The sequence below is a fragment of the Elgaria multicarinata genome, chromosome 2, assembly GCF_023053635.1.
Source record: "Elgaria multicarinata webbii isolate HBS135686 ecotype San Diego chromosome 2, rElgMul1.1.pri, whole genome shotgun sequence".
Classification (NCBI taxonomy): domain Eukaryota; kingdom Metazoa; phylum Chordata; class Lepidosauria; order Squamata; family Anguidae; genus Elgaria; species Elgaria multicarinata.
Window position 1 is genome coordinate 75,515,023 of NC_086172.1, and position 27,881 is coordinate 75,542,903.

Genomic DNA, 27,881 nt, shown 5'->3' on the forward strand with positions numbered 1-27,881 from the left:
TGTCTGTCATTCTATTTGTTCAGGATTTCTTTGTTTGTTTTCAGTGACTATTTTGTGTAATAAATTTCCTCCAAGAAGTTCATTTAAGGATTCACACCATATAAAATGGCTGTACCTGAGACATTTAGTCCCGGTTCTGCATATTTGCTCCATTTATACGGGAAGCCAACTTGATGTAAGGGCTTCGTTATTTTGGGATGCCTTTCCAGATAGCTGGCACTCTCTCTCTCACACCCACACCCACACCAGCAGTCTGTTGCCATCCTGGGCTGTTGCAAGACTTGAAATAAGGTACACAAGAATAATGATGATGATGTGCGGTCATTAACACACCTAACAGCTGATGTTACTCCTAGTGGAGGGAACCGCCCAGAGAGCTTTATGAACCGCCCAGAGAGCTTCGGCTATTGGGCGGTATAAAAATGTAATAAATAAATAAATAATAAATAAATACTGAAGTTGTGTAGGTACCACCTGAAATTCCTTAGATGTAAAGTGTGACTAACTATCTGAACAGCACTTCGGTACTGGAGACAAGCATGAGACAGGAATTGTGTGTCAATGTGAATTGGGAAGGAGACGTTCTATGCTCTCGTTCCCTCTCCTTTTACTTGGTTAAGGTGCACTTGGAGCATGGGCTCACTGTGGAAACTGTGAGTGCAAAGAGGCTGCGTGTCCACTGGATGGGCAGCTCCAGCCAAGAGACCACCAGTTTCCCACATGGATTGGTATTTGGTCCCTGTCCTGCTTGGTTCATAGAGCCCCCCTTGATCTGTTACCTTGGTCTTCCCCAACCACGTCTTCTCCAACCAGCATGGGAGTTGCAGTCCAACACATCTGCAGGGCAGCATGTTAGAGAACATTGTATTACTTATTGAGGATTGGGCCTTGAGGTGGTGGTTCCTCCTCCTCCTCCTCCTCCTCCTCCTCCTCTTCTTCTTCTTCTTCTTCTTCTTCTTCCGAATTTGGAACAATGTCAACACCAGATGGCATCAGAGTTTCCTCAGGCAAGTGATCTTGTTCTTCTTCTGTGTTACCTAATCCTGGCAACCTCCAAATCTTCTTGGCTGCATTAATGTCCCCCAAGGGCACCACTGTGGAATATATACTTTACCAGCTCTGGCATGTGTGGAGAATCTCCTTCCAGAGGATGCACATGGAGTGACTGTGCCCATCCCCTCCAGTTATGGGGTGTACAGACTCAGGTGGCTGGGTGTGTCTGTGCGAGCGTGTGTGTGTGTGTGTGTGCTTGAGCCTCAGCTTTGGACAAAGAAGCATGGCTTATCTTAGCAGAGGCTTTGAGAAGCACAGAACTCCATTTCTGGCAGTAGCTTAGAGAAAGCAGTGGATGTCGCCGTGCCCTGGGATTCGCCACCACCCTGTTTTCTGCCAGTATTATGGTGGGGAGGGGTGAATGGATGGGGAAAGAGAGGAAAGGCAGCAATGACCCGCCACGGTGCCTGCCTTGGGTACACTGTTTTTGTTCCGTGCCGGTCCCCTGCTGTTTACTTTTCCCTGAGTTATGACTGTGTCTTTGCCTTTGATCTGGCACCTCCAGCTGCCTATTGGCTGTTCTTGCCCTACCTTTGGGGTTCATTCACCTGCCAGTTTTACAACTCGTTACAGCCTGGATACAATGTGAGAACTGACCCACAGCGACTATAAGCAAAACCCCTCTGTTCCTGGCCCTTACTCTAGAGTACCCAGGGGCCAAAGGGTTATCTCCTCCAGGCTCCTGCCCAAAAGCAGATCCACCCACTACACTCTCCCTGCAAACACGCCGACAGACACAATCCACTGTGCCTCAAGAAAAGAGCAAGTGCACTGCAGAAAAAGTGTTTTCAGAGGCACACATCAACTAGCTGACTCAAGCAAGTAAGTTAAGCCATGTGCTATAGGGAAAAAAATCACAGCTTATAGATATAATGGCCATTCACAACTACCCAAGTCCCTGGCAAGCCCTTCAAACTTGTGGACAATGCATTTGCTTTCTCCTTTGTGAATATGTGCAGGTTAACACATCATAGCTCTGGGTCTGCGGTGTATGTTTGCTTCTAGAAGTGCTAGCCTATATTACAGGCCATGCTGTTTTATTAAGCAAGGTACCACAATTTGATAAGGTACCAAATTATATTGCATGAATGAAATCACATTGTCATTATGAATAGTAATTTGGCTAGCTAAGAACATAAGAGCAGCCATGCTGGATCAGACCAAGGGTCCACCTAGTCCAGCATTCTGCCTGTGGGAAGCCCACATGAGGACATGAGTGCAATAGCACCCTCTCACCAATCTGTGTCATGGGATCACCCCACATTCTAGTATTATGAGCGAAAGAGAAAAAATGTCTCCCTACCCAGTTTCTCCAAGCCATGCATAATTTTGTAAAACTCATATATCCCCTTGCTTGCCTCTTTTCCAAGCTAAACAGTCCCAGATGTTGGAACCTCTCCTCATAGGGGAAATGCTCCAGACCCTTGATCATTTTAGTTGCCCTTTTCTGCACTTTTCCCAACTCAAGAAGATCCTTTTTTAGATGCGGTGATCAGAACTGTACGCAATATTTTAAGAGTGGTCACACCATAGTTTTGTATAAGGGGAGTAGTTCACTGTGATTCCTGCAAACACTAAGGGTGCTTCCTGACGAGACTTTTGTGGTGCCATTACCCTGCCTCATTCACAGAATTTTACGGGGGGACTCAAGATATCATTGTCTTCAACTCATAACCTGCCTGTGTTTTCCCACCACGTCCTGCGTCTTTTCTCTTGCTGTGGAAAATCCATTAAGACAGAAGAGCTGCACGATGCTTTTTCATTGGCAGCACTAGGAGCCCTTCATCTAGAAGCGCACTAGGTTTCATTTGAAAAAGGAGCATATTTCTTCCCTTCATGGGTTAGATAAACACTACATTTGCTGAAGACTCTATGGGCCTTTCGGAATATTTGGAGCAGGAGTCCACATTTTATTCTTAACACTTTTCAGTCTAGGGTCACTGCTTTAGTAACCTGTTCCAAAATAGCGTGTGGGGTGGGGCAGCTTTGATGCAAGGGGAGAGACTGTCATTACGCTTTTATTGTTCACAGGGGACATTTGTGTCCTCCTTTGCACAGCCTCCAAAGGGGAAAAGAAACAAAATGGTTCATGAAATGGCAAAGGCAGTGCTCCAGAGAGTGGGATGGATAGACTTGCTTTTCAACACGTTTATTTTTGTTTTTAAAGGGCTTCATGGAGTTGCATATTGGTGAGCAATTGTTTATGGATCATGGGGCACCTATTGGCTAGTGACTGTGACATGACTGGTGATGAATGACAACCTCTGCTGTGCCTTTGCTATTTTATTTTGAGTTTTTTCCCTATCCTCGCCCCCACGGTCCTGTGGGAGTCTGATTATCCTTTCCTGTTCCATACTCAAAACTTCCGAGGCGTGAGAGGGACTCAAAATGAAATAGCACAGGCACACTCATCACCAGTCATGTGATGGTCCCTAGCCAATAGGTGCCCATGAACCATAAGCCATTGCACCCCAATTGCACATGATAAAGGAAGAGCTGGGATTGTTTAGCTTGGGGGGGGGGAAAGGAGGCTAAGGGGAGACATGATAGAGGTACACAAAATTATGCATGGTTGTGGAGAATGTGGATAGGGAGACATTTTTCTCCCTCATAATACTAGAACTCAGGGTCATCCCATGAAGTTGTTTGGTGGGAGGTTCAGGACAGATAAAAGGAAGGACATATTATTCACACAATGCATAGTTAAATGATGGAATTCACTACTACAAGATGTAGTGATGGCCACCAATTGGGATGGCTTTAAAAGGGGGTTGGATAAATTCCTGGAGGAGAAGGCTATCAGTGGCTACTAGATTTGATGGCTACGTGCTACCTCCAGTATCCGAGGCAGTAAGCCTATATATACCAGTTGCTGGGGAACGTGGGTGGGAGGGTGTTGTTGCATCCATGGCCTGCTTTTGCGTTCCTGGTTGACAGCTGGCTGGCCACTGTGTAAACCGAGTGCTGGACTAGATGGACCCTTGGTCTGATCCAGCATAGCTTTTCTTATGTTATTAAGAGAAGGGGGTGCATTTTTTTTGATGACACAGAACTCTCTCAGACAGGGGGAAATCACGCTTCCCTGCCATCACTTCTCTGCCCGTTTTTGTTGCTAGTTACCTCCTTGTTTTAAAGAAAAAGTTAACAATGTGCACGAGGCCCATTCAGTCAGCCGTTCTAATTGCTCTGCTCCTCCTGCACACAGCAGGAGATAGCGGCAACTTCTGTGTTTAAAAATATATTGGACTCTCTGAGGGGTGTGTGTGTTGTTGCACGAGGAAGGACAGAAAGGGCAGGAGGCACACTGGAGGCAGATGTCGTGGTGAGAGGGACCTGCGAAAATCCGTGAGCACCCAGCAACAAGCATGCAGTAAAACGCTCATCTGATGGATTTCATAATAATGTCTTTTTGAGTGCTGGAAAAATGTAATCTCTCTGCAGCAAAAGCACTTTTTGAAGGAAGAAATTTAGATTCTTAGCATTTATTATCAAAAATAATCTTTGTATCTGGAAAGGCCTTGATATGCAGGAAGGGTCTTCTAGTAGCTTAGTAGCTATAGTGAGACATCTTTTCATCCCTCCATTGTTCCCTCTCATACCCTGGAGGTTCAATCCCCAATTTCTTTCAGTGCCTCCTGCTAGGTGATTATATCCTGTGAGCCCCAGTCTCTGTCCTCTTCAGCAGTACCCTCTGGCAAAAGGTTGGAAGTCGGTGTGCGCTGTTCACTTCTGCTTGCCACGTCTGCTGATGTGGGCTAGTCTCTTTCTGAATAGATCAGATGTGAAGGATTTATTAGACCATAGGGCAGCTGCATAATTCATATCGTTTGCAGGATGTGTTCTAGTCATGCTGCCCTTGCAGGGTCTCTTCCTTTTTAAACTTTACAGTAGGCAAGTGTCTCTGCTTGTTGGTCCCTGCTTTGGATCAGGAGAAAAGGGCATCCTTGGATCCCAGCAATGGGGGCTCATATGGAAGCGGCTTCATGTCACAGAAGCTCGAGTTGTGAGGAAGTGCAAAGCTTGCAATATGAAGTAGGTGGGTTGAGACTTCTGTGGGACTTGGATCGTGCCAACCCAAGAGAAACGGATCAGGCCAGTTTGTCCCCAGAGTGTCTTGGCTCACTTTGTTTTCCTCCTCCAGTAGGACATCTCCCAAATCAGTGCTCCCAGATTATCCTTGTCCCCCTGGAATCTCCTGTGAATCTTTTCTAGGATTTTGGTGTGTGGGAAGAACAAGAGGATTTCTACATTTAAAGAAAAAGCTTTCTCCCCACCCACACCCTCCCTTTGTAGGGGAATAGCCCCAAAGCTCAGCAACAGAACGCCTGCTTTGCATCTCAGGTCTTTGGTGGAATCCCTGGCATTGTGTGTTTAAAGGGACTGCAGGCATTGAGGACTGGAAAGCTTGGCCTTGGAAAGCCACTGCCAGTCTGAGCGGACAATACTGGGTTAGACTGGTGCGATGGTGTGGCTCCATATAAGGCAGCTTTGTATGTTTAATCCGGAGAGAAGCTGAAGACCTGCACAATCCCCAAATGGTACTGAAAGAGTTTGGAGTCATTTTGGGAGTTACATTAGGGCCGCCGTAGCATTCCTCTCTCGCTCCCGTCAGCCTGCCCTCCTCAGATGCTGCTGTCCCTTGTGCTATGAGCCAGGAGCCTTGTGCCACTCCTACGGCCTGGAGTGGGAGGAGTGGGTGACAGGCAATGCCTTTGGACTCCTGGCCTTGAGCGCCTCAGTGGGTGAGTGCTGGGAGAGGAACTGCTTTGTTATCTGTTACACTTTGTTCTCCCGACTGTTTGGGTGTGGAGCAGGCACAGTGCGCAGAGACGTTATCTCTGGAAACCTTTGAAATGCAGGCAGCAGGCCGGGCTCTGGTCTCACTGTGTTCAGGGCCGGGGTGGTCCCTGTTCCCCTCTCCCTGTGCCAGGACACAATGGAGCACCTACCCTCGCCCTTGTGTCATGCTCCTAGCAATGACAACAATGACAAAAAAAGGGAAGGGGTGGTGGAAATGGCTTCACAGCACTTCCGAACATTTGTGTATGTGTCTTATCATTGGGAGCTCCTGTCCCAAACTGTGTAGTTCTTCATTTTGAAATTGGAGAAGCTGGCGATAACCCAAGGAGCTACCTCTGGGGATTGCCTAGGTTCTCTAGTTCCAGAAGCAGGAACTGTAAAGGATGGAGCAGGAGCTCCCAGTTTTCTCTCCTATCCCATGCCATTCTACCTGCCGTATTAGAATTGGAGAGACACTTGGCGTACAATGAGAGCTTCCCTGGCAAGCTGAGGGAGATGTTCCCAGCACTGATGGTTTAGAGCTGCCGAACCTCAGGGCTGGGCCCCCAGTTCAGCCTGCTTGGGGTCCCAGCACCTCTGGGGTTCCTAATTGGCCATGCTGGCTTTCCTTAGCCCCACCTCTTTTTCCCCAACCACCAGTTGTTGGGTGGTTTCCCTGACTTTTGTGCCGTTCCTCCCCATTCTAAATGGCTGAAAGGCCTCTCTTAGGGCCTCGTTTCTAGCAGTAACAGCTTTAAGCTAAACTAAACTAAGCCTCTTTTGTCTTTGTCAGAACATAGAAGCTGCCATATACTGAATCAGGCCATTGATCCATCTAGCCCAGTATTGTCAACACTGACTGGTAGGAGCTCTCCAGGGTTAGAGGCCAGAGTTTTTTCCTGCCCTACCTGGAGATGCCGGGGATTGAACCTGGGACCTTCTGCAGGCAGAGCAGGTTTCCTACCACTGAGCTACAGCCCCTGCCTAAGTCGTGCCTTTGGCTCACCACTGGAAAGTGGCCCCTGAGAGCTCCTCCGGTGTGGAATTTGACCCTCAGGCTGAAAGAGGTTCTGCACCCCTTGTTTTAGGGGAATGAACATAGGAAGCTGCCTCATGCCACTATTTGCCCATCTTGACCTGTGTCATCTACACCGTGGCAGCAGCTCTCCATGGGCTCTGGCAGAGGTGGGTCTTTCCCATCCCCTGAGCACCTTTTAACTGGAGGTGCTGGGGACTGAACATGGGGCCGTTCCATGTAGAGCAGGTGCTCCACCCCTGAGCGGTGGTGAAATGAGCTGCCCTTGTTTCTTGTGTTTCTCGGATTGTAGTTTCTGCTGTGGCCTCTGTTCAAAGCTTCCCTTTTGCTTCACAGACTTTGCCCCAAGCCTGCTGCCTGGGAGATGGACAGCTATTTACCTCTAACCTGAAGCAGCTCTACATGGCAGTGACCAGGCAGCAGGCCAGAGCAGCTTGCAAACGGCACCGGGAAGGTGAGTGAATCGAGGGTGGGAAGGATGTATCCATTGCACCCCCTCCTGTTGTAAAGATAGGGATATTTCTGCCAAACGATAACCGACAGAGGAATAATTTTAACTCTGGTGGTTTTGGACTGCCCCCCAATAGCCACTCCATTCTTTGACATCTCTGATTTGGCTATTCAGTCTTCTGCCTCAAAAAAGATGTGTCTCTCTCCTCAAAGAGCCGAACAATCCTTTGATGCCCTCAGTTTTCTTGTGTATTCTCCTCCTGCTCTCCCTTAGTGCAATATCTGCTTATCCCTTGACATATAAATAACAGCAGCAGCAACAGCAACAACATTTCTATACTGCCCAATAACCATTGCTCTGTGAGCAGTTTACAAAAGATTAAAAACTTAAAAATACAAACAATCAACAATAAAAATCCCAGGCCCAGTTAAAACCTTAGCATATGCTGTCTAATGCCTAGGAGTAGAGGAAGGTCTTAACCTGGTGCCAAAAGGATGACAGTGTTGGTGCTAGATGGTTGGTGCTAGATGGTCCTCACTATGGAGAGTTCTACATAAACGGGAGTTGGGGGGAGAGGACACAGCATCAAAAAGGCTCTCTCCCTTGTTGGCATCCCCTGCACTTCCCTCGGAGGAGGCACCTGGAGGACAGGCACTGTCATTTATGCTTGGTAACTTATGCTTTTGGTGATTAGACTGCTGCAATATGCCCCATGTGGCACTGCCTTTATTTATTTTATTACATTTATATACCGCCCCATAGCCGAAGCTCTCTGGGCGGTTTACAAAAGTTAAAAACAATGAACATTAAAAACAGATATACCAAAATTTAAAAGCATAAAAACAATATCTGTTTATTTATTTATTTTATTTATTTATTACATTTTTATACCGCCCAATAGCCGAAGCTCTCTGGGCGGTTCACAAAAATTAAAACCATCATAAAACAACCAACAGGTTAAAAGCACAAATACAACATACAGTATAAAAAGCACAACCAGGATAAAACCACGCAGCAAAATTGATATAAGGTTAAAATAGAGTTAAAACGGTATAATTTAAATTTAAGTTAAACTTAAGTGTTAAAATACTGAGTGAATAAAAAGGTCTTCAGCTGGCGATGAAAGCAGTACAGTGTAGGCGCCAGGCGGACCTCTCTGGGGAGCTCATTCCGCAACCGGGGTGCCACAGCGGAGAAAGCCCTCCTCCTAGTAGCCACCTGCCTCACTTCTTTTGGCAATTTTTTTTTAAGTTTTTATCTGTTGTCTTTGAAGATGGTTCAGAAGCTTCAGCAAGTGCAGAATGCAGCTGCTCTGCTGTGGATGGGCAGGGCAGAGATCAATATTATTGAACAATATCAATATTGTCACATTTTGCCTGTTTTGAGGCATCTTCCTCAGCTGCCAGTTTGTTTCCAGGCCCATTTCAGAGTGCTGTTGACCTCTGAAGTTCTAAAAGGCTTGGATCCTGGTTATTTCTGGGAATGTCTGCTGCCCTCTCCTCCCTCTCCTGCCACTTGAAGTCTCAGTGCCTTTTCAGTGGCAGCCCCCATATTCCGGAACTCTTCAAGTAGAGGTTCACGCATCTTTCTCCCCGTTGTCCTTTTGGATGCAAGTAAAAATGCCCTCCAGATGTCTTGCACTACAATGCTCTTAAGCCCCAGCCAGCATGATCAGTGCTCAGGGATTGTGTACCCCATGTGTTTGTGTTTGTGTCTGTCTGTCTGTCTGTCTGTCTGTCTGTCTGTCTGTCTGTCTGTCTGTCTGTCTATCTATCTATCTATCTGATCGCCACACACAAACATACCTTGATTTGTTTCCTATCCCATGGCCCTGTTCCACCATACGCCTACATGTTGGTCCTGAACTTGTTCCTTTTTCTTTCTTTTTCACAGCATCAGGAGATTCTGGGACCCCTGACCATCCTATCTCCCAGGACCTTGCCAAAGGGGCTGTGGATTTGTCAACTGAAGCGGAGAAATCCCAGGCAACGACTGCACAGTGTGTGCCAGACACAATGGTGAGGGTAAATCCAGAGTAAACCCCTGGGCACAACTCAGAGGATGGTTGGCTTGATGGGGGCCATGGTTGGGAGTGACTGGCCGTGCTGTCAGTATGGATGGAGGAATAGGAGCTTTGCCAAAGATCCTGGTGCATTTACCAGCTGCTGCAACTCTCTTTTGTGCATAGTGATGCGTCAGCTCCACCGGGGTGGGGAGTGGAAGGATGCATGGCCCAAACCCACAAAATGTTACCAATAGAAACGGGCAAATAGAAGTTAGCAATTTGGTGGGGACAAACACATAGGAACGTGGGGGCCTGTTCCTCACTACTTATTAAATACCGGCTGTGCATGGTGAGTGCTGTTGAGTAACATGGTCCTTGGCGAAACAGCAGGCAGTCTAGGTTGACTGGACAGGACACAAGGCCTCGGCAATATATGTTTATTTAAGCCAATTTGTACTGAGGATGTGGTAGAGGAAAGCTCCCTAGCAGCCAAAGAGGCAGAAAAAGTGGTGGAAGATAGGAAGCTGCCTTATACCACATTTGACCTTTGGTTCCTTCTAGCCCAGTATTGTCAACACTGACTGGCAGCAGCTCTCCAGGGTTTCAAGCAGGAGTTTTTCTTCCAGCCCTACCTGGAGATGCTGGGGATTGAACCTCGGACCTTTTGCGTGCAAAGCACTACTGAGTTACAGCTAAGGAATCTGGTCTGCTCCTACCCCTCTATTCTAAAAACTCCCCTGTAAGAACCCCTAGCATTTATATTATGCCCTGTTTCTCATGCATTTGTGGGTCTCTGCTAGAGGCAACACCATGCCTCCATGGAAGCCCCCCCCCCACTCTGCTTACCAGTGTTCTTATAGTAGATGGGCACAAAGATGTCTAGCCCCATAAGCATCAGTAGAAGATGACATAAGGAGACAGATCTTCTGTCCTAAATCCCTCCAGGTGTAATGATGGTCTCTGGCATCTGGAAGCAGGCGCTGAGATGAAGAAATGGACTTCTGCTCTCACTTGCAGTGGCTCTCCATGGTCTCAGGTGGAGAAAGGTCTTTCCCATCCTCTGCTACCTAGACCTTTGAATTGTAGATGCCAGGATTGAACCTGGGATTTTCTGCATACAGAACAGGTGCTCTACCACCGAGCTCCAGTCCTTCCCCTTAAAAGGGATTTCTTTTAAAGTACAGCAGGGGTGGGCAACTGCAGGAGATGTAGGGGCCATTTTCAAACCCCCAAAGATGTTTTTTGTTTTAAAAAAATGGTGTTTTACCACTAAAGTTCAGCAGCAAACAGTTCCACAATGCTTCATAGTGCTAAGAAGATTAGTTTTAAGGCCGTAGCACTAAAAGTGGCCATTTTGGGGGTGAGTGGGTAAAACATGATAATAATCCATGGAGTGTTGGGGGCAGCATGTAGCCCGTGGATCATTGATTGCCCACCCTTAATTTACAGCCTTCTTCTTTCCTCTGGCAGCCATTCCTTAGAGTTTAAAACTGACAAACACATGACAAGCGAGCTGGAAGGAACTGCGCAATTGTCACCAAGGGTAGTCGTAGTTGTTTAGAGCGGGCGTTGTAGAAGTGTATTGTGCAAAGTCTTCCCCAATCTGGTTCGCTCCAGATGTCTTGGACTACAAATCCCATCATACTCAGCTGGTGATGGGGATAATGGGAGTTCTAACCCAAAAGATCTGGTGGGCACCGGGTTGGGGAAAGCTTGCTTAAAGCACACAGAGAAAGAGGCTCTTCCAGGCAAATGGAGTAACATGACAGTGGTGGGAGAAAGAATGAAGACGGCACATATTTCTTTACAGAACAAGGGGAAATAATGGGAATCAAAAATAGATGTAGGCCTGGTTTATATGAGCCAGGTGTGAGCAACTTGTGACCTTTCAGATGTTTTGGCTTACAACTCCCATCAGCCCTAGCTGAGATTACCATTGGTGAGGAATGATGGGAATTGTAGGCCAAAACATCTGAAGGATCACAAGTTGCCCACCCCTGAGGTGAGCAGTGTGGTTGCCACTTCCCTGTGGCTTTATCCCACACCACTTCAGTGCAGGATCACAAGGCAGGAGCAGATCATGTGGGATTTGTCCGTGCCAGCACATACAGATTCTTAAAAGCTCATAAAATGTGGCTCACGTTTATGGATGCAGGGAGTTAAGTAGTTTGTCAGCAGTGTTGTTTCAGGTAATAGGTGTCTATGACATTCATGTAGCCACATTCCAGACAGCATTCCAGATTGCAATGGCAGGGAGAGAGAATTACATTTTCCCAGTGGCAATATATTGCATTTTGAGTGCTAGAAAAATGTGATATCCTTCCTGCCCCATAGCCAAGCTTCTTTGAGGAAAGGTATCTGTCCTTGGGTTGGATCCAACTTGCATGATGGGGATTCCCCACCCTCTCCTCCCTCTCTTCAGTCCCTGTGTATGCTGCAGATAGGCTCCGGAGAGTCCCGCCACTCTCCAGAGCAGATTTGGACACACACACACACACACACACACACACACACACACACACATGCAGGGACTGCAGAAGGGAGGTGAAAATTTCTTCTGCAAGTGGTTTCCTCCCACGGATGGAATGGCACCATTGGATGCAACCCCTTGTGTTATATGAGTAACTGTTTATTTACTTTTTAATTTTTTTATTACATTTATATGTAATATTTTTGTGAACCGCCCAGAGAGCTTTGACTATTGGGCGGTATAAAAATGTAATAAATAAATAAATAAATAAATAAATCCCGCTTTTTTCCTCCTTAAGGAACCCAAAGTGGCATACATAACCCTCCTCCTTTCCATTTTAACCTCATAACAACCCTGTGAGGTAGGTTGGGTTGAAAGTCTGTGACTGGCCCAAAGTTACCAAATTAGTTTTACGGCTGAGTGGGGACTAGAACCTGGATCTCCCGACTCCCAGTCCTGTGTCTAGACGACCAAATACTCAAGAAAGATCGTATGTGGCTGTAACTATTTTTGTCTGCTGGATCAGTGAGTTGACTGACTGGTTGTTATTGCTGCCTCTTCTTTCCAGGCGCCGCCCTCTCAGACCCAGAAGGCCCATTTGCCTATTGTCAAGCCCAAAAGGAAGAAGGCAAAAGGACTCTTTGACTGATGCAGGTCCTTGCTCACAGAGATGGAGATACAGTGGCGGCATTGAACACCCCTCCGTCTTCTTGGAGCATCTGAAAGAGAGCTGAACGTCTCACTCCAGCACTCAGCTGTGCCACTCTGCTCATTTTGCCATGTCTAAGCATGGCGGCCAGGGAGCATCCCAGCCTGAACTACAGCTATCTAGTCTAGGGCCCTAACCCTGCTTGTTCTCTCCCCGTCTGCTGGAAGCCTAGAAGTGATGCATGCAAAGTAACAAGCAGAAGGAGGAAAGTGGGCAGAACACGGACGGTGTTAGCAATCTTAATGGCGATAGTCATGGGAGCTCCTATGCTTATCCCATCTGTAGTATCTGTACCTTGCTTTGACAATGTGTGTGTAATAAAGACCTTGGCTAAAGAGTTGGATACCCTTTGCAATGCCTTCTATGTAATGCAGGATTGTGTGCCTAAGCGTTGACTCCCCTCGAATCCCATCTTTCTTTTCATGCATACTTACAGCCTTCTTGGTGAGAAAGTTTGAAAATGTGTGGCCTCCCAAAGCAGGGCGTAGGTTGAAATCGTGCTGGTCTTCTCTCTGTCTCCTGCCCAGGGCTCTTGATCCATGTTCTCCTTCTCCTGCTGTTCCACCAAGCACACGCTTTCTCTCTTTCTTGGTACTCTTCGGCTAGGTTTTTCACAAAATATTATGCAAAGTTGTGAATATGGAACCAAAAAATACATTGTATTGATTCAAGCAAGTTCAAACAACATGTATTTACTCCTGGGTTCACTGCTTGTGCCTTTCTTGTTACAAACACTTACTTTTTAGGCAAAGGATGTGCTAAATGATGAATGCTCAGTCTTTGAAACCCCAGTCTTTGCCAATGAGACTACTCCTGCTCATACACCTGTGGATGGGATGGTGCCTGAGGTAGAAAACCCAAAAGTCACCTCCCCATAGTAGTAAAAATATAATAGTAAATTAATAGCTTTGCCATCTTTTACTCATACTGCACTGATTCCCTCTGTCAATCTTCCAACCAGCAGGGGTTCACTATTAGCTCCATCACACCAGTGATTTATGGCACTGCCGCCATGCCTGGTATGTGTTGTTACAGCACGGTACTCACATGGCATTGTCCTTGTCCAGTGCTCATCTTGCGTCTTCCCCTCCATTTTCCTCTTATTTTGGAGTGGGGAAAGTCTGGTTTTTCCTCCGTCCCATGTATTGCTGTCCTTGCGCTATATCAGACCATCCTGTTTTTTGTTGGGTGCGTGTGTGTCGAAGGGTGGTCTCACCGATGAAAGAGGAGGGTGGGATGGTTCTCTGCACAACTGCTCAAACGTAAAGGGGGAGGGAGAGAGGGCACCCAAACACCCTGCAAAGAAGGCAAGTGAAGCCGCCCGTGCCCAGGACTTGGTCCCATTCAACTCTATGGTTCTTATTCCTGAGTAGGTATGTCTAGGTTTCCTGACCAGAACAATGTTGGCTTCCCGTTGCGATGCCAACATTGACCACAAACTTCTCCAAAACCTAATTGTAATACTTTCTTTTCACTTATATTGTTTAATATGATCTTAGGGGAAAACATAGTCTGTTGTTTTACTGTAATTGCGCAGTTTCAGGCTGCCGTACTATTTGTGCGGAAATAAAAACATTTTTATTAATGATTTGAATGAGGAGGTGCAGGGAACACTTATCAAATTTGCAGATGACATAAAATTAGATGGGATAGCTACCGTATTTCTTCGATTCTAAGACGCCATCAATTGTAAGACGCACACTAATTTCAGTACCACCAACAGAAAAAAAGCTTTGATTCTAAGAAATAATAAATGACCTGCGATTCTAAGACGCACCCCATTTTTAGAGATGTTTATATGGGGGGAAAAGTGTGTCTTAGAATCGAAGAAATACAGTAATACCCTGGAAGACAGAAACAAACTTCAAAGTGATCTTGATAGGCTGGAGTGCTGGGCTGAAAACAAAAGAATGAAATTTAATAGGGATAAATGCCAAGTTCTACATCTAGGAAATAGAAACCAAATGCACAGTTACAAGATGGGGGATACTTGGCTCAGCAATACTACACACGAGAAGGATCTTGGAATTGTTGTAGATCACAAGCTGAGTATGAGCCAACAATGTGATATGACTGCAAGAAAGGCAAATGCTATTTTGGGCTGCATTAATAGAAGTATAGCTTCCAAATTGCGTGAGGTACTGGTTCCTCTCTATTCGGCTCTGGTTAGGCCTCATCTAGAGTATTGCGTCCAGTTCTGGGCTCCACAATTTAAGAAGGACGCAGACAAGCTGGAGCGTGTTCTGAGGAGGGCAACCAGGATGATCAGGGGTCTGGAAACAAAGCCCTATGAAGAGAGACTGAAAGAACTGGGCATGTTTAGCCTGGAAAAGAGAAAATTGAGGGGAGACATGATAGCACTCTTCAAATACTTAAAAGGTTGTCACACAGAGGAGGGCCAGGATCTCTTCTCAATCCTCCCAGAGTGCAGGACGCAGAATAACGGGCTCAAGTTAAAGGAAGCCAGATTCTAGCTGGACATCAGGAAAAACTTCCTGACTGTTAGAGCAGTACGACAATGGAATCAGTTACCTAGGGAGGTTGTGGGCTTTCCCACACTAGAGGCATTCAAGAGGCAGCTGGACAACCATCTGTCAGAGATGCTTTAGGGTGGATTCCTGCATTGAGCAGGGGGTTGGACTCGATGGCCTTGTAGGCCCCTTCCAACTCTGCTATTCTGTGATTATAAAAGAAAATATAAAAAATTAATTAAAAAAATTAATATCCTGTCTCTTCGGAGGTGACTCGTTCATCTCCATGCCCTACCTGATAGCTACCCAACACACTTTGAGTCCAATTATAGTGGGAAAGTTGTTTAGACACCAAATTGGATGGAGTGAAAGGAAAGGAAATCACCGCATAGCCAAACAACACAGTTTCAAGCCTATATTCAATTATTTCTGCTGTTCCAATCCATGTAGTGCAGAGTCCTTTTTTCATAGGAAAGGTGTGTACCCAACCTCTATCCCAAATGAAAGAACTCCGGGTTTCTTTAACACTTTTATTATACTCAATACTTCTAACCGTTTCCATTTCTGAGGTTAGCAATGGGATCTTTCTTTACCCACCCTTTTATTTTACTTTATTTTATTTTGGTGGGGAGAAGATAATTTGGGTTCAGTTTATGACATCTGAATGTATTTCACAGGGGAAAATGAATTGCTAGGAGTAATATAATCATGTAAGCGTCCTAGAGCTCAGATCCAACTTCCTACCTTCATCCACATGAATCACTGCACAGCAGTGCAGTGCTGCCAAGTCTGTGTCATTGTGCAGTACCTTTTGAAGCAGGGCTGAGTGCCCTGCCTATTGAATCTTACTAGCCACTCAGTTTTGCATTTGTTTTAGTCAATCTCACACAATGTTTTCTTTCCACATTGCAACTTCCTAGACTTAAAAAGCCTAATTGCCTATGAGATGTAAACAAGATAAACTTTGCAAGAACTGCACTGTTAGATCGTATCGGAGCTCTTTGCAAGTACTAGGCTCTTTTAAAAGTTAAGGTAGGCAAGATAAACTTTGCAAGAAGTCAGATAAAAGTAATGCTTGCCAACAGAACAAAGCCTAAACAAGGTTACAGTTCAGCCTTCAAATATGCCACTAGGAAGTTTCTTTAACACAGGATTATTAGGGATCTGGAGGTATGCAAATCCTTGACCTAATTTTATCGGCTTTACTTTCAACTGGGTCAAGATTTGGATTTTTGGGGGTTAGGGCATTGTGACTGGGGAGGGACAAGGACTTCTAGCCAGAGAAAGAAAGCCTATTTTGGATTTCCAGAGCTTTCATTGGGTTGTCAAAATACCCTAGAAAAACAGTGGTGCCTCAAGTCTTCTCTACCTTAAAGTGACTGGGAGTGATGCATCAGAAACGATATGATAGTGATGCACCCCACTGGACAAGCATACACCATGGGGGAGACCCCCTTCAGCCTTGGAGCATTACAGGTGTTCAGTCAGGATGGAGCGTGTTTGTTCAGACGAATGATCAAACTCCCTGGAACACCTACTAATGCCAGAGATTCTGCAATTGGGCAAAAATAGATCCACAATGCATCTCGGGAGCATTCATGATGCCCTAGAATTTATATGTAAGAAAATCCAATTCTTCTTTCCCATCCTGAAGATCTACAGGAAGGGGGCATTTTAAAGCCTGCCATCCAAAGGGCACTTACTAGGGATGAGGCCCATTGAACTCAGTATGATTTCTAGGAAGGGCTGTAACTCAGCCCTTCCCAACATATGCTTTGCATATAGAAGGCCCCAGATTCAACCTCCAACATCTCTGGGAAAGGTTGCTGTCCAAAACCTTGGAGAATTACTGCCAATTAGAGTAGACGATGAGCAACCTTTGGCCCCAGAGCCTATTTCAAAAACACTCTGCCAGCAATCAGACTTCTGGCCAAAGTGATCTATCTTCCAGCAGCCTGCTGGGTTGGGGAAGGGAGAGAAGGACATGGCAAAAAGAGAAAGGGGTTTAGCCCCACCCACTGCTGCTTCAACCCACCCTTACGAGCTGTAGTCCTTTTCACCACGGTGTGTGGCGAAAAAGGCTCCTCACCTATGGCATAGAACGACACCTACCAACCTGTTGTTTTAGACTGCAGCCCCAGCAAGTATGACAGTGGTCAGGAATGCTGGAAGTTGTAGTCCAAAACATCTGGAAGGCACCAGGTTGGTGAAGGGATCTTCCTAATAAATCTGCATAGGATTAGACTGCTGTACTTCAGACTGAACACTACCATGGTGCACCAATGAGGAACGCTAGGGTACATCTCTGTTTATCTAAAGGGGAGATAGACACAAGCGAGGCAGCTACACCTCACAGAACTCCATCCTGCCATTTTCCTGTACTTTCTGCTTCTTTGGAAGAAAATGTTTTGTTCTTTGAAGGTAGTGCATTCTGCCACTCCAGGGCTGATGCACACTACCTGCCCTGCCAACACTTTTCAGACTAGAATCATAGAATAGTAAAGTTGGAAGGGGCTTATAAGGCCATCGAGTCCAACCCCCTGCTCAGTGCAGGAATCCTCCTTAAAGCATCCCTGGCAGATTTATTTATTTATTTTTATTTATTTATTACGTGGGCTGTCCAGCTGCCTCTTGAATGCCTCTAGTGTGGGAGAGACCGCTACCTCCCTAGGGAATTGGTTCAATTGTCATACTGCTCTAACAGTCAGGAAGTTTTTCCTGATGTCCAGCTGGAATCTGGCTTCCTGTAACTTGAGCCCATTATTCCGTGTCCTGCTCTCTGGGAGGATCAAGAAGAGATCCTGGCCCTCCTCTGTGTGACAACCTCTTAAGTATTTGAAGAGTGCTATCATGTCTCCCCTCAATCTTCTCTTATCAAACATTGAGTGCAGCCATCCAGCTGCAGCAGGGCTGCCACTTCCCATTATTTGAGGATGGAATATGGCATGCCAGGTGCTGGATTGGATTTCCTGTAAATGGATTGCAAAAGAGAATAATCCAAGGATTCTGAGTTTCTTTGTTTCCTACCGTTTGGGAAAGGCTTCTTAGTTCCTTCCAGTGATCAGGGATATTTCCTTTAAAAAAAAAACATGCAGGAAAAATCTAGGATCTCTATACAACTTCTCCAAACATGATTCAACTTGAGGACAAAAAGGTGAGTGAATAGACTTTTATTTATTAAAAAGGTGCAAATTCAGAAATGTATTCCTAAAGATTTGTAAAGATGCCTGTATTATTCTGTTCCCACCGCCGACCTTGATCCCCAGCTCTTGTAAATGTATGGCTTCAGTCAGTTAGGGTATTTATATCCTCAAGATGGATTCAGCCTGGCATCATCATCATTGTCATCATCATTGCATAATCTTGTTTTGTGTGCCTTTTTAAAATATGGCAAAATTATCTTTCCCCTTGCTGTTTTTTTTAAGGATGTTTTTATCTTGATTTTAGGCTGCCTTTGTGCTGGTTTTGTTCTGATCATGGGCTGCTTTTACAGTCACTTTTTGTGGCTTGGAGTTATATTGGTGTGATACTGTGCTGATATTGTTTTAAATTGAGTTTTCTGTTAGAGGGTTGCGTTTTGTAGGTCGTATTGATTTACATTGTTTTATTAACTGCACAGAGGAGTGGGATGATAGGCGGTATAACAAAGTCATAAACACATGAATAAATAAATATTGTGCAAGGAGCTGACATGGTCTGCAGTGCATCACATGATTTGTTCTTGATCTTGTTATGCTACTATTGTTTTTAAAGAGGCTCCTGACAAAAGTCTTGCACTGTCCTCCTTTTCATGGCTACTGTTATATCCCCGTTCTTTCATTACTGAAGCCCTTTCCTTTATTTTTCATGGTGACTTTGCACCATTGTTTCCCTGGCATCAAGACCCCTTGTTAATTTCCCATCAATTTCTCATCATGCTACATCACTTTCACGCCTGTGCTTATGGGTGTAATAGTGGACAAGCAACATTTATTTTGCCAAGCAAAATGAATGGCAAAGCGGTCGTGCATGTATTGGAAGTGTGCAAAGATTCATACTGAAGCAGCAAGGGGTGGAACTGCCAAAGTTTCTCAAGACAACCTAAGATTGGAGGCAAACCAACTCCCCCTAACCCCCCCCCAACAAAAAATGATGGAGGTAATTTTTGTGTGAGCATATCCCCTGTTACCTTTGCCCCAACAAGTTTGGCAGGTCCCCCCCCCTTTTCTTTAAATCAAAAACCTGTACAACCTGTTTGGCCAGAGAAAATATATTAATACATCACAAAAAGTGAAACGTCCTCAAATCACTTCCAACTCTCTTTAAAACTCTTGTCTGGCTCCAACCCAAGTGTGTCTTAGAGGCTGTCATTCCAAGTGAACACTATGCAGGCAACAAGCAGAAATGGGTGTGTGCTTCATCTGTGGAACACGTTCCCTGACCACTGCATGGCCCTGCCCAAGTGGCGCACCCCAGACGAGCATCTGCTTTTGCCATTAAAGGTCTCTCATCAGCAAAAGGAAAAGCTGAAGCTTGGTTTGGAGTGGCCCAGTGTTCCTGTTCAGAGGCTAAGCTACTTTCACCCATGTACTAGATGTTTCCTGCTAGGAAATCAGGTTGCGAGTGACATGGGGAAAGGTCCAACACCAGCCATTACAATGAGGACTTGGGGTGTGGTTGTTAAGAAGGAGTTCCTGCTCATCAGCTTAGGTAGGGCAGAGAGACTGCAAAGGCAGCCCAGCACTAGCTGCTGACATAGTGATGCATTTGCACTCGCATCTATGATGGTACCCATAATTTGTTTGACAAACTGAGACTGGTGAGAGTGGCTAGTTTGATACTGAGTGAGACTGAGAGATACTGACTTGGATATTGAGGGTGCTTGCTTCTAGACAAGTCTGTTATCAGCATCATTAAAGCACTGGTTTTAACCTTTAAAACCCTACCAAAGCGGCCTGAATGAATGTCTCTTTCCAGATTTACCTACCTGGACATTAAGACAATCATCTGAGGTGCTCCAACAGGTGCCCCACCAAGTGAGGTGAGGCAGGTGGCTACGAGGGAGAGGGAGAGGGGGAGAGAGAGAGAGAATTTTCACTAATGGCACCCTGTATGTGGAATTTCCTCCCAGAGAGACTCACCTGGTTCCTACCTTGTGGTCTTTCCAGCACCAAGTGAAGACCTTTATATTCTGCCAGGCATTTTAAGAACTTCCTCTTCTCCTTCTTCTGTGTTTTTATTCTGCTGGTGATTTTACCTGGTTTTATGTGCAGGCATGGTTTTTATTCTCTGCTGTTGGTTTTATCTTGGTTTTATTCTGCGCTGTTTTGATCCTTTGTGTTAATGTTTGTAATTTACATTTTAATGTATTTTACACTGCCCAGAGAACTTTGATTATTGGGCAGTTTAAAAGTAGAATAAATAAAATAAATAAATCATGCAATTGCCCAGCTTCAGTCGCAGAACGTTATGGTCTTGGAGGGGTCTAGCTGATGTTATCTCCCAATTGTAACCCCATCATGTACATAGTCATACTGCCTCTGATACTGGAGGTAGCATACAGCCATCAGGATGTGATGGCTACTAGTCTTGATAGCTATATGCTACCTCCAGTATCAGAGGCAGTATGACTATGTACCAGATGCTGGGGAACATGGACGGGAGGGTACTGTTTCGCTTGTGTCCTGCTTGTGGGTCCCTAGTCAACAGCTGGTTGGCCACTGTGTGAACAGAATGCTGGACTAGATGGACCCTTGGTCTGATCCAGCATGACTGCTCTTATGTTCTTATTTCACCATGAAAAAAAAAAATCCATGAAGATGGAATAGTTGCAGAATGCCTTTTGACTGATAGTGCTAGGAACTTGGGGTAGCCATGAGAGTTTTTGTGTGTGGAAGGAATGTGTAAACTTATTCAGTTCTAGTGCTCCAAACAAATCTCTGGGCACAGAGTCCCATAATTGTAAGTCCTATATCATTTGCACCAGGCTCTGGATCTTGGAGTTCTAGTAAAAAAACAAAGATCCTCACATCCAAATTTGCCCTCCAGAAGTTCTTGGACTGCAACTCCCAACATCTCTCCCTATTGGTTGTGCTGGCTGGGGGCGGGGGGAGGGAAAAGGGAAAAGATCAGACCCCTCAAATTACAGACCTATCAGCCTTTTAAGTATAATTAGTAAATTGTATGCCAGCCATCTTCATAAAAAACTAGTTATGTGGCTGGGCCAAGAAAATATTCTAGAATATGAACAGGCAGGATTTAGGTCTGGGCGATCTACTCTTGACCAGGGCTTGGTTCTCCAACACCTGGTTGAAAAATATGCATCAAAAGCTAGAGGCGCTCTCTATGTAGCCTTTATCAATTTCAAAACGGCCTTTTACCTAATTTCAAGAAAGAGGTTATGGGGAAAATTTGAGGATACAAATATTGATACATGCCTCTTAATTCTCATACGCTGTTTATATGAGAACACTCATCTTCGGATAAGTTGCAATTGGGTGGGACACTTAACTGATGAAATCCCAACTTTTAACGGAGTAAAGCAAGGTTGTATACTTGCACCTACTCTATTCAATTTTTACATCAGTTCATTAGTTAAAAGTTTGATGGAAGTGTGGTCCCATCCCCAAAATTTGGCAAACAAGCCCCTGTCAGTACTTTTGTATGTCAACGATGCTGTGTTGCTTTCTTTAACAAGCGTAGGTTTAAGACGTCTCTTAAGAGCTTTAGACCTCTATTGCAAAAAATGTGCTACTATTGATTAACCATCTTAAATCTAAGGTTATGTTTTTTTTCCAGAAGAAGGTTAAAGTATAAATGGCAGATTAACAACCACCCTATCAAACAAGTTTCATCTTTTAGATACTTGGGTATAACATTTCATTCTTCTGGCTCATGGAGTTTACAAACTAAAAATGCTATTGAGAACGCACAGAGAAGCATTAAGGCTTTCCTCCGCATTTTTTTATATGAAAGGAGGCCAATATATTCCCTGACCTGTTCAAGTTTTTAAGGCGAAGGCCATCTCCCAGATGTTATGTGGATCCCAGTTGTGTGCATACAAAAGCTTTGCCCCCTTTGAAGTCAATTAGACTAAGGCCTTAGCCTAGACCTAAGGTTTATCCCGGGATCATCCCGGGGTCATCCCTGTTCATGTAAATGACACACAGGATATCCCGGGAGCAGGCAGGAACAACCCCGGGATGATCCCGGGATAAACCTTAGGTCTGGATAAGGCCTAAGTTTTTGCGTTCAGTGTTGGGAGTCCCAAGTTGTGTTCCCAATGTAATTGTTAGTTTAGAGGCAGGGCAAATCTCTATTGAGGCCCGTGTATGGATCCTTAGGATTCATTACTGGCTGAAGCTGATTTTCTCCCCAGTGGGTCTGGCTCCATTGACACTGATTGATAAATTCCAGACAAAATGGAAATCTACGCTATATGAGAAACTGAGAAATCTGGGCTTCTCACCAAATGCCGTAGTTGCTCTTGGTTATGAAAAAGCTAAAATGACAATTCAACAGCGTATTTGGGATATGGAATTGCCCAGAGAGCAATTCCAGATATTGTGAACCACCCAGAGAGCTTCGGCTATTGGGCGGTATAAAATGAAATAAATAAATAAATAAAAATCATTTGAGTTTGGCCTAAAGGTACCCTGAATTTAGAGATAATGGGATGACATTTGCTTATGCAAAATATCTGATGGACTTGAATATTCCTAAATTCAGAAAAGCTTTCACTCTGGCCAGGTTTAATGTATTGTCTTCAGCCCTTGTGGATGGAAGGTTTGGAAATATACCCTACCAAGAATAGGTATGCTAAGTTTGTTTGTTTTTTAATGGATCCCAGAACTGTCGTTGTTTAAAATGGATACTGTTTTACACTGTTGTTTTTATATTTTTGATGGTTTTAAATTTGTATACTTTAATGTTCACTGTTTTAACTTTTGTAAACTGCCCAGAGAGCTTTGACTATGGGGCGGTATATAAATGTAATAAATAAATAAATACATAAATACATAAATATAAGTATGCCCCTGTGAGATGGGTAAAGTGGAAACAGTAGGCCATGTTCTGCTGTATTGCTCCTTTTACCAAGATTTGCGCCAAACATTTATAAACCTTATCTTGCAACAAACTCCCCGTAAATCAGATGAGTACTACCTAAAACATCTTCTATTGGATGAGAATCCTTAGGTTACTCTAAAAGTTGCCAGTTTTTGTGTGGCTGCCGTAAGCCAACGGAAATTGATGTTGAAGAGTTTTATTGCATTTAGATTCAGGCTGAGACTGCTGTGTTTTTATGTATGTATTTTATGTATGTATTTTATTGTATGCATCTTGTCGGGGTTTTCTAATATTATTGCTGATGATGTTTTCTGCTGTGCTGGTCCATGACCGAAATAAATAAACTGAACTGAGCAATCCAACCACATCTGGAGGGCCATACATCCCCCATCACTGCTCCAGGCCAAGTCGTATGAATAAAGGAGCTGACATTTTGCACCACACAATAAACATTAGGCCACCCCAGATCATGTACCACTGGCACTGGGAGGTGAGATTTCCTAAGGCTCACATCTGGCCCAAAGCTTTCTTTTTGCTCAAGTTGCTCTCAAGTGTGATGGCCCCAACCCAATAATGGCCAATACACCTATAAGTAAGGAGCTGGAGTTTTTACAAGTTTTAATAACCTGGGCCAGGAGGGGAGGCCGACATCCCAAATCACACAGCCCTGCTGCCAAGACACCAAACCACTCACACACCTGCCAGCTGCTTATGATTTGGGGTTGCCCCACAGCTTATTTGGCTTGATTTGGGGGTGGCCCATGGTTTTTTTTCAAGGTGCAAGATCTACTGTTCCTTTACATGTGGTGTACTGGCAAGAGGAAAAATATAATTGGGGTGTCGAAATACCACCCCAAATGAAGTTTGGAGCAGTTTCCAATGTTATTCCTACATAGAGGAAACCCATTGAAATTAATGGGACTTGTGTCTCCTACAAAATGCTTTAGCGTTGGCTTGGAGCCAAAGGAAATTAACTTAAGGTGCAATCCTTCGCATGTTTAGACAGAAAAAGTCCTACAGTTTTCAGCATGCTCCAGCCCAATCTTATGCAGTCTTCCTTAAGGCTGCATAAGATTGCAGCCTTAAGGAAATTCACAGAAGGAAAGTTTCAGGGGGGCACTCCCTGCAGCGCCCCCCCCAAGTCTCATCTGACTTTGTTCAGGAAGGCCCCTTCACTGTCCAGAGAGTCTTGTTGGTGATTGTGGTGGCTGAGGTTGCAGACTGGGAATAGCTGACAAGAAAAAATCCTTCCATGGGTTTCCTTAAACCATCATTATCATCATCATCATCATCATCATCATCATCTTTATTTGTATCCCACCTTTTGCCCAATGCTGGGCCTCAAGTTGCCTTTACAAAATTAAAACATACACAGGTAAAAGCTATAAGTAAAAATATACAAAAGTTAAAAATATAATTAAATAAATTTCAATATTAAAACATTTCAACATTTAAAATACATACTGAATTTTGAAAGTCTAAAAAATAGATGGAGGTCCACATTATTCAGCAAAGGCCTGCTGGAATAAGAACGTTTTTGTCTGCCTAAAAAAAAAAATAACCACATCAAGGAGGGAGCCAGTCTAGCTTCCCAGAGAAGGGAGTTCCAGAGCACTGGAGCAACCACTGACAAGGCCCTCTCCCACATTCCCACCAGGCATGCCTGTGATGGTGGTGGGACTGAGAGAAGGGCTTCCCCTGAAGATTTCAAAACATGGGCAGGCTCGTAAATGAGAATACAGTTTTTCAGATAACCTGGACCTAAGCCGTATAGGGCTTTATAGGTCATAAACAGAACTTTGAATTGTGCCCAGAAACAGATTGGAAGCCAGTGGAGCTGTTTTAACAGAGGTGTTGTATGCTCTCTGTAACCAGCCCCAGTCAACAATCTGGCTGCAACTCTTAAATTAACTTATTTTAGAATCTAAGCCATTGTGTTCAGCCCCAAGTGCAGTATCCAACTATTTCTACATTAGTAGACCTATTGAAATGAATAGGTTAGACATAACTAATTCAAGTCCCATTCATTTCAATGGGTTTTCTCTATGTATGAATAACAATGGAAACTACTCCAAACTTCATTTTGGGTGGTGTTCCAACACCCCAATTATATTTTCCCCTTGCCATTACACCCACAAGTAGAACAGTAGATTTTGCACCCTGCAACAAGCCATGGCCCCCCCTAAATCAAGCCAAATATGCTGTGAAACAACCCCAAATCATAAGCAGCTGGCAAATGTGTGTGGTTAGCCCAAGTCTTAATCCCACAGTTCCTTATTCATAGAAATATTGGTTACAAGTAGTTTGGGAGCATCAAACTTGAAAGTGATTTGCACTATTTTTAAAAAATACAGGTAAAGTTGTTTGCTCTTCAACACCATCTGATTTTTTGTTTTAAATTATTGTTAATGTATTTGTTAAAATGTGAGGCGGAAGAAGCAATTTCTATCAGAATCAATGCTTGTTGCTATGGCATTTTGCAGGGGACAGAGTCCTGGTGGTGAGGTTGTATGATTTGGGTCAAGGCTTATTTTGGGATGAAATCCCACATCCCTCACTTCCTTAACTTTGGTTGTATTCAGGCTGCTGAAACAATGTGAAATCCACAGTTGGGCAGTACTTCTATTAGGACCAACCAAAATACCCCCCCCCCCAAATGTGCAAGCTTTCATGTTCTCCAGAATTCTTCATCAGCCAAGGAGCCCTTGAAAGCTTGTATGCTTTTGTGGCACTTTGGTTGGTCCTTGTGAAGGTATTGCTCACCTATGGATTGTGTGTTCTTTTCTCCCCTCATTGACATTTTTTTTTATCACAAGGAACTGCAAAACCAGAAACCAACTTGAGCCTCACTCCAGCTTCTAAGCATCCTTGTGCTACTAGCCTCTACAGCAGCTTTCCCCAATGTGGTGCCCTCCAGATGTGATGGACTGAAACTCTGGAATGATGATAGTTACAGTACAACACATCTGGAGGGCACCACTTTGGGGAAGGCTGATCTACAGCAATGCCCTCAATTCAGAGATGCCTTCAAAATGCAGAAGAGGGGGGTGGGTGTTTTATTTTTTTAATCATTATTATTTAAACATGCCACTGCCGCCATAGATTCTGTATTCCAAAATCAAACGGCTTGCCTCAGTGCCCCACCCAATAACCACACAAGGCTTCATGACCACTTACAGTCAACCAAGGAAGGCCTTTATTAAAGATAAGGAGAAACAGTTGGGAGAGAGTTAAGAGGAATGTAGATGAAAACTGCACAGCAAAATGAAATGTAAACTTACTTTTCTTATCTACTTGACTTGTTCTCTTAGCCCAGAGGTGGGGGAACCTGCAGCCCTGCAGATGTTGTTGGATTTCAACTTCCATCAGCCCCAGCCAGGATAGCCAATGATCAGGGATTATGGGGAGTTGTACTTCAAGAGCACCTGGAGGGTCACAGGTTTCCTCACCCCTGTTTGAGCCTAAGGATGAAATCAAGGATATGATCCTATGCACACTTACCTGGGAGTAAGTATCACTGAACATTAAGGGGCCTGCTTCTGAGTAAACAGGCATAGGGTTGTGTTATAACCTGCAAAGGGACTGTGGCAGTCTTTCCCCAACTGGTGCCCTCCAGATGTTTTGGACTACAACACATAGCATTCCTGACCATTGATCGTGCTGTCTGGGGCTGATAGGAGTTGGTCCAAGTCATCTGGAGGGCACCATGTTGGGGAAGGTTGTGATCTGTCTTTCACAAACTCTGTATCTTCCATGCATGAGTGACCCCTACAAGCTGTTGCTTTTGTATCATAGAAATCCATCAGTGCTTGCCCTGGGGTGGGACTGTGATTTGAGTGGAAAAGGCCCTAGGAAGAATAGGAGGGGACTCTGCCAATGCACCTCCATACCCACCCTCAGGCCTTCCTGGGTTAATATCCCAAATTCCCACCAGCCTGAAGTCTTCCCTCTCCCACCTCTTCGTTAGGTCTAACCTCCAGTTGTCTTCATGCTACTGCCAGTGGAAGCTGGTGGCTCCAATGTCAGTGGGACTGTGCATCCATTCTAGGGTTTGGTCAGAACTCTAGAGGAGCTGTCCAAGGTGCTGGACCCATTTTTGGGGTAGGCTTCCGCCTTTTGGATTGCTCCTTTAGAGTTCTGACTGGCTCTGACTGAAACCAGAATGGATTCACAGCCCCAATGAAATCGGAGCAATCAGCCTCCACTGGCCACTGTCTGCAACTGCTGGTCATGCCAAGCGTGAGATTGGACCCGGGGCGTTGTGTGTCTTCCAAGAAAACATCACACAAATGCAAAGAGCTTCCAGGCACACAGCATTCAGGATTCTGAGAAATCTCCGGTTTCTTTTCCTTTAAATGCATCGTCCTGCCTTAAGACTGCGAAGATAGGATTTCCAAAGCTGGCTGGTTTATTGCCCCTCCCCTGATAAGCAGAATATCAAATGAGCCGATATGTACCCATGTGCGTGCATTGCCTCATTGGACATGTATTTGCTTACTTATTTCGGAAGTTCCTAAAAACACTCGTTTACAAATTGTATACAGGTCCCAAAAGTCTTGGCTCAGAGAAGTGCTGATCTTTCTTTAAACACAGAGCATGCACAGCTTATCCTTACGGATAGGAACATAGGAAGCTGCCGGATAGCGACTTAGAAACTGGTCCACGTAGCTCGGTTTTGTCAACATTGAGTGACAGCATCTCTCCAGGGGTTCAGGCAGGATTCCCCCACTCCAGCCTTACCCAGAGATGGCGGGGATTGAACCTGGGGACCAAGAAGTAGCAGCATCTCTGTTTATCTCTCTTGGTTTACTTGCTCCCTCCTCCTCCTCCTCCTCCATCATCATCATCATCATCATCATCA

General features: G+C 44.8%; 2 protein-coding genes across 3 annotated transcripts in view; one reads left to right on the forward strand and one right to left on the reverse strand.

Annotated features, from left to right (window-relative positions):
- NHEJ1 (non-homologous end joining factor 1) overlaps positions 1–13,198 on the forward strand; it is a 110,726-nt gene extending 97,528 nt beyond the window's left edge. The window contains exons 6-8 of one of the 2 annotated variants that reach the window (XM_063116762.1): positions 7,205–7,322; positions 9,213–9,318; positions 12,363–13,198. In XM_063116762.1, coding sequence (XP_062972832.1) covers positions 7,205–7,322; positions 9,213–9,318; positions 12,363–12,528 — 390 coding nt within the window. In that variant the 3' untranslated portion in view covers positions 12,529–13,198. Of the gene's footprint in view, positions 1–7,204; positions 7,323–9,212; positions 9,338–12,362 lie in introns of both variants that reach the window. The other variant, XM_063116763.1, reaches the window with a different exon arrangement.
- The window catches only part of ZNF142 (zinc finger protein 142), a 411,120-nt gene that overhangs the window by 282,981 nt on the left and 100,258 nt on the right, over positions 1–27,881 (reverse strand). The gene's annotated exons all lie outside the window — the stretch shown is intronic.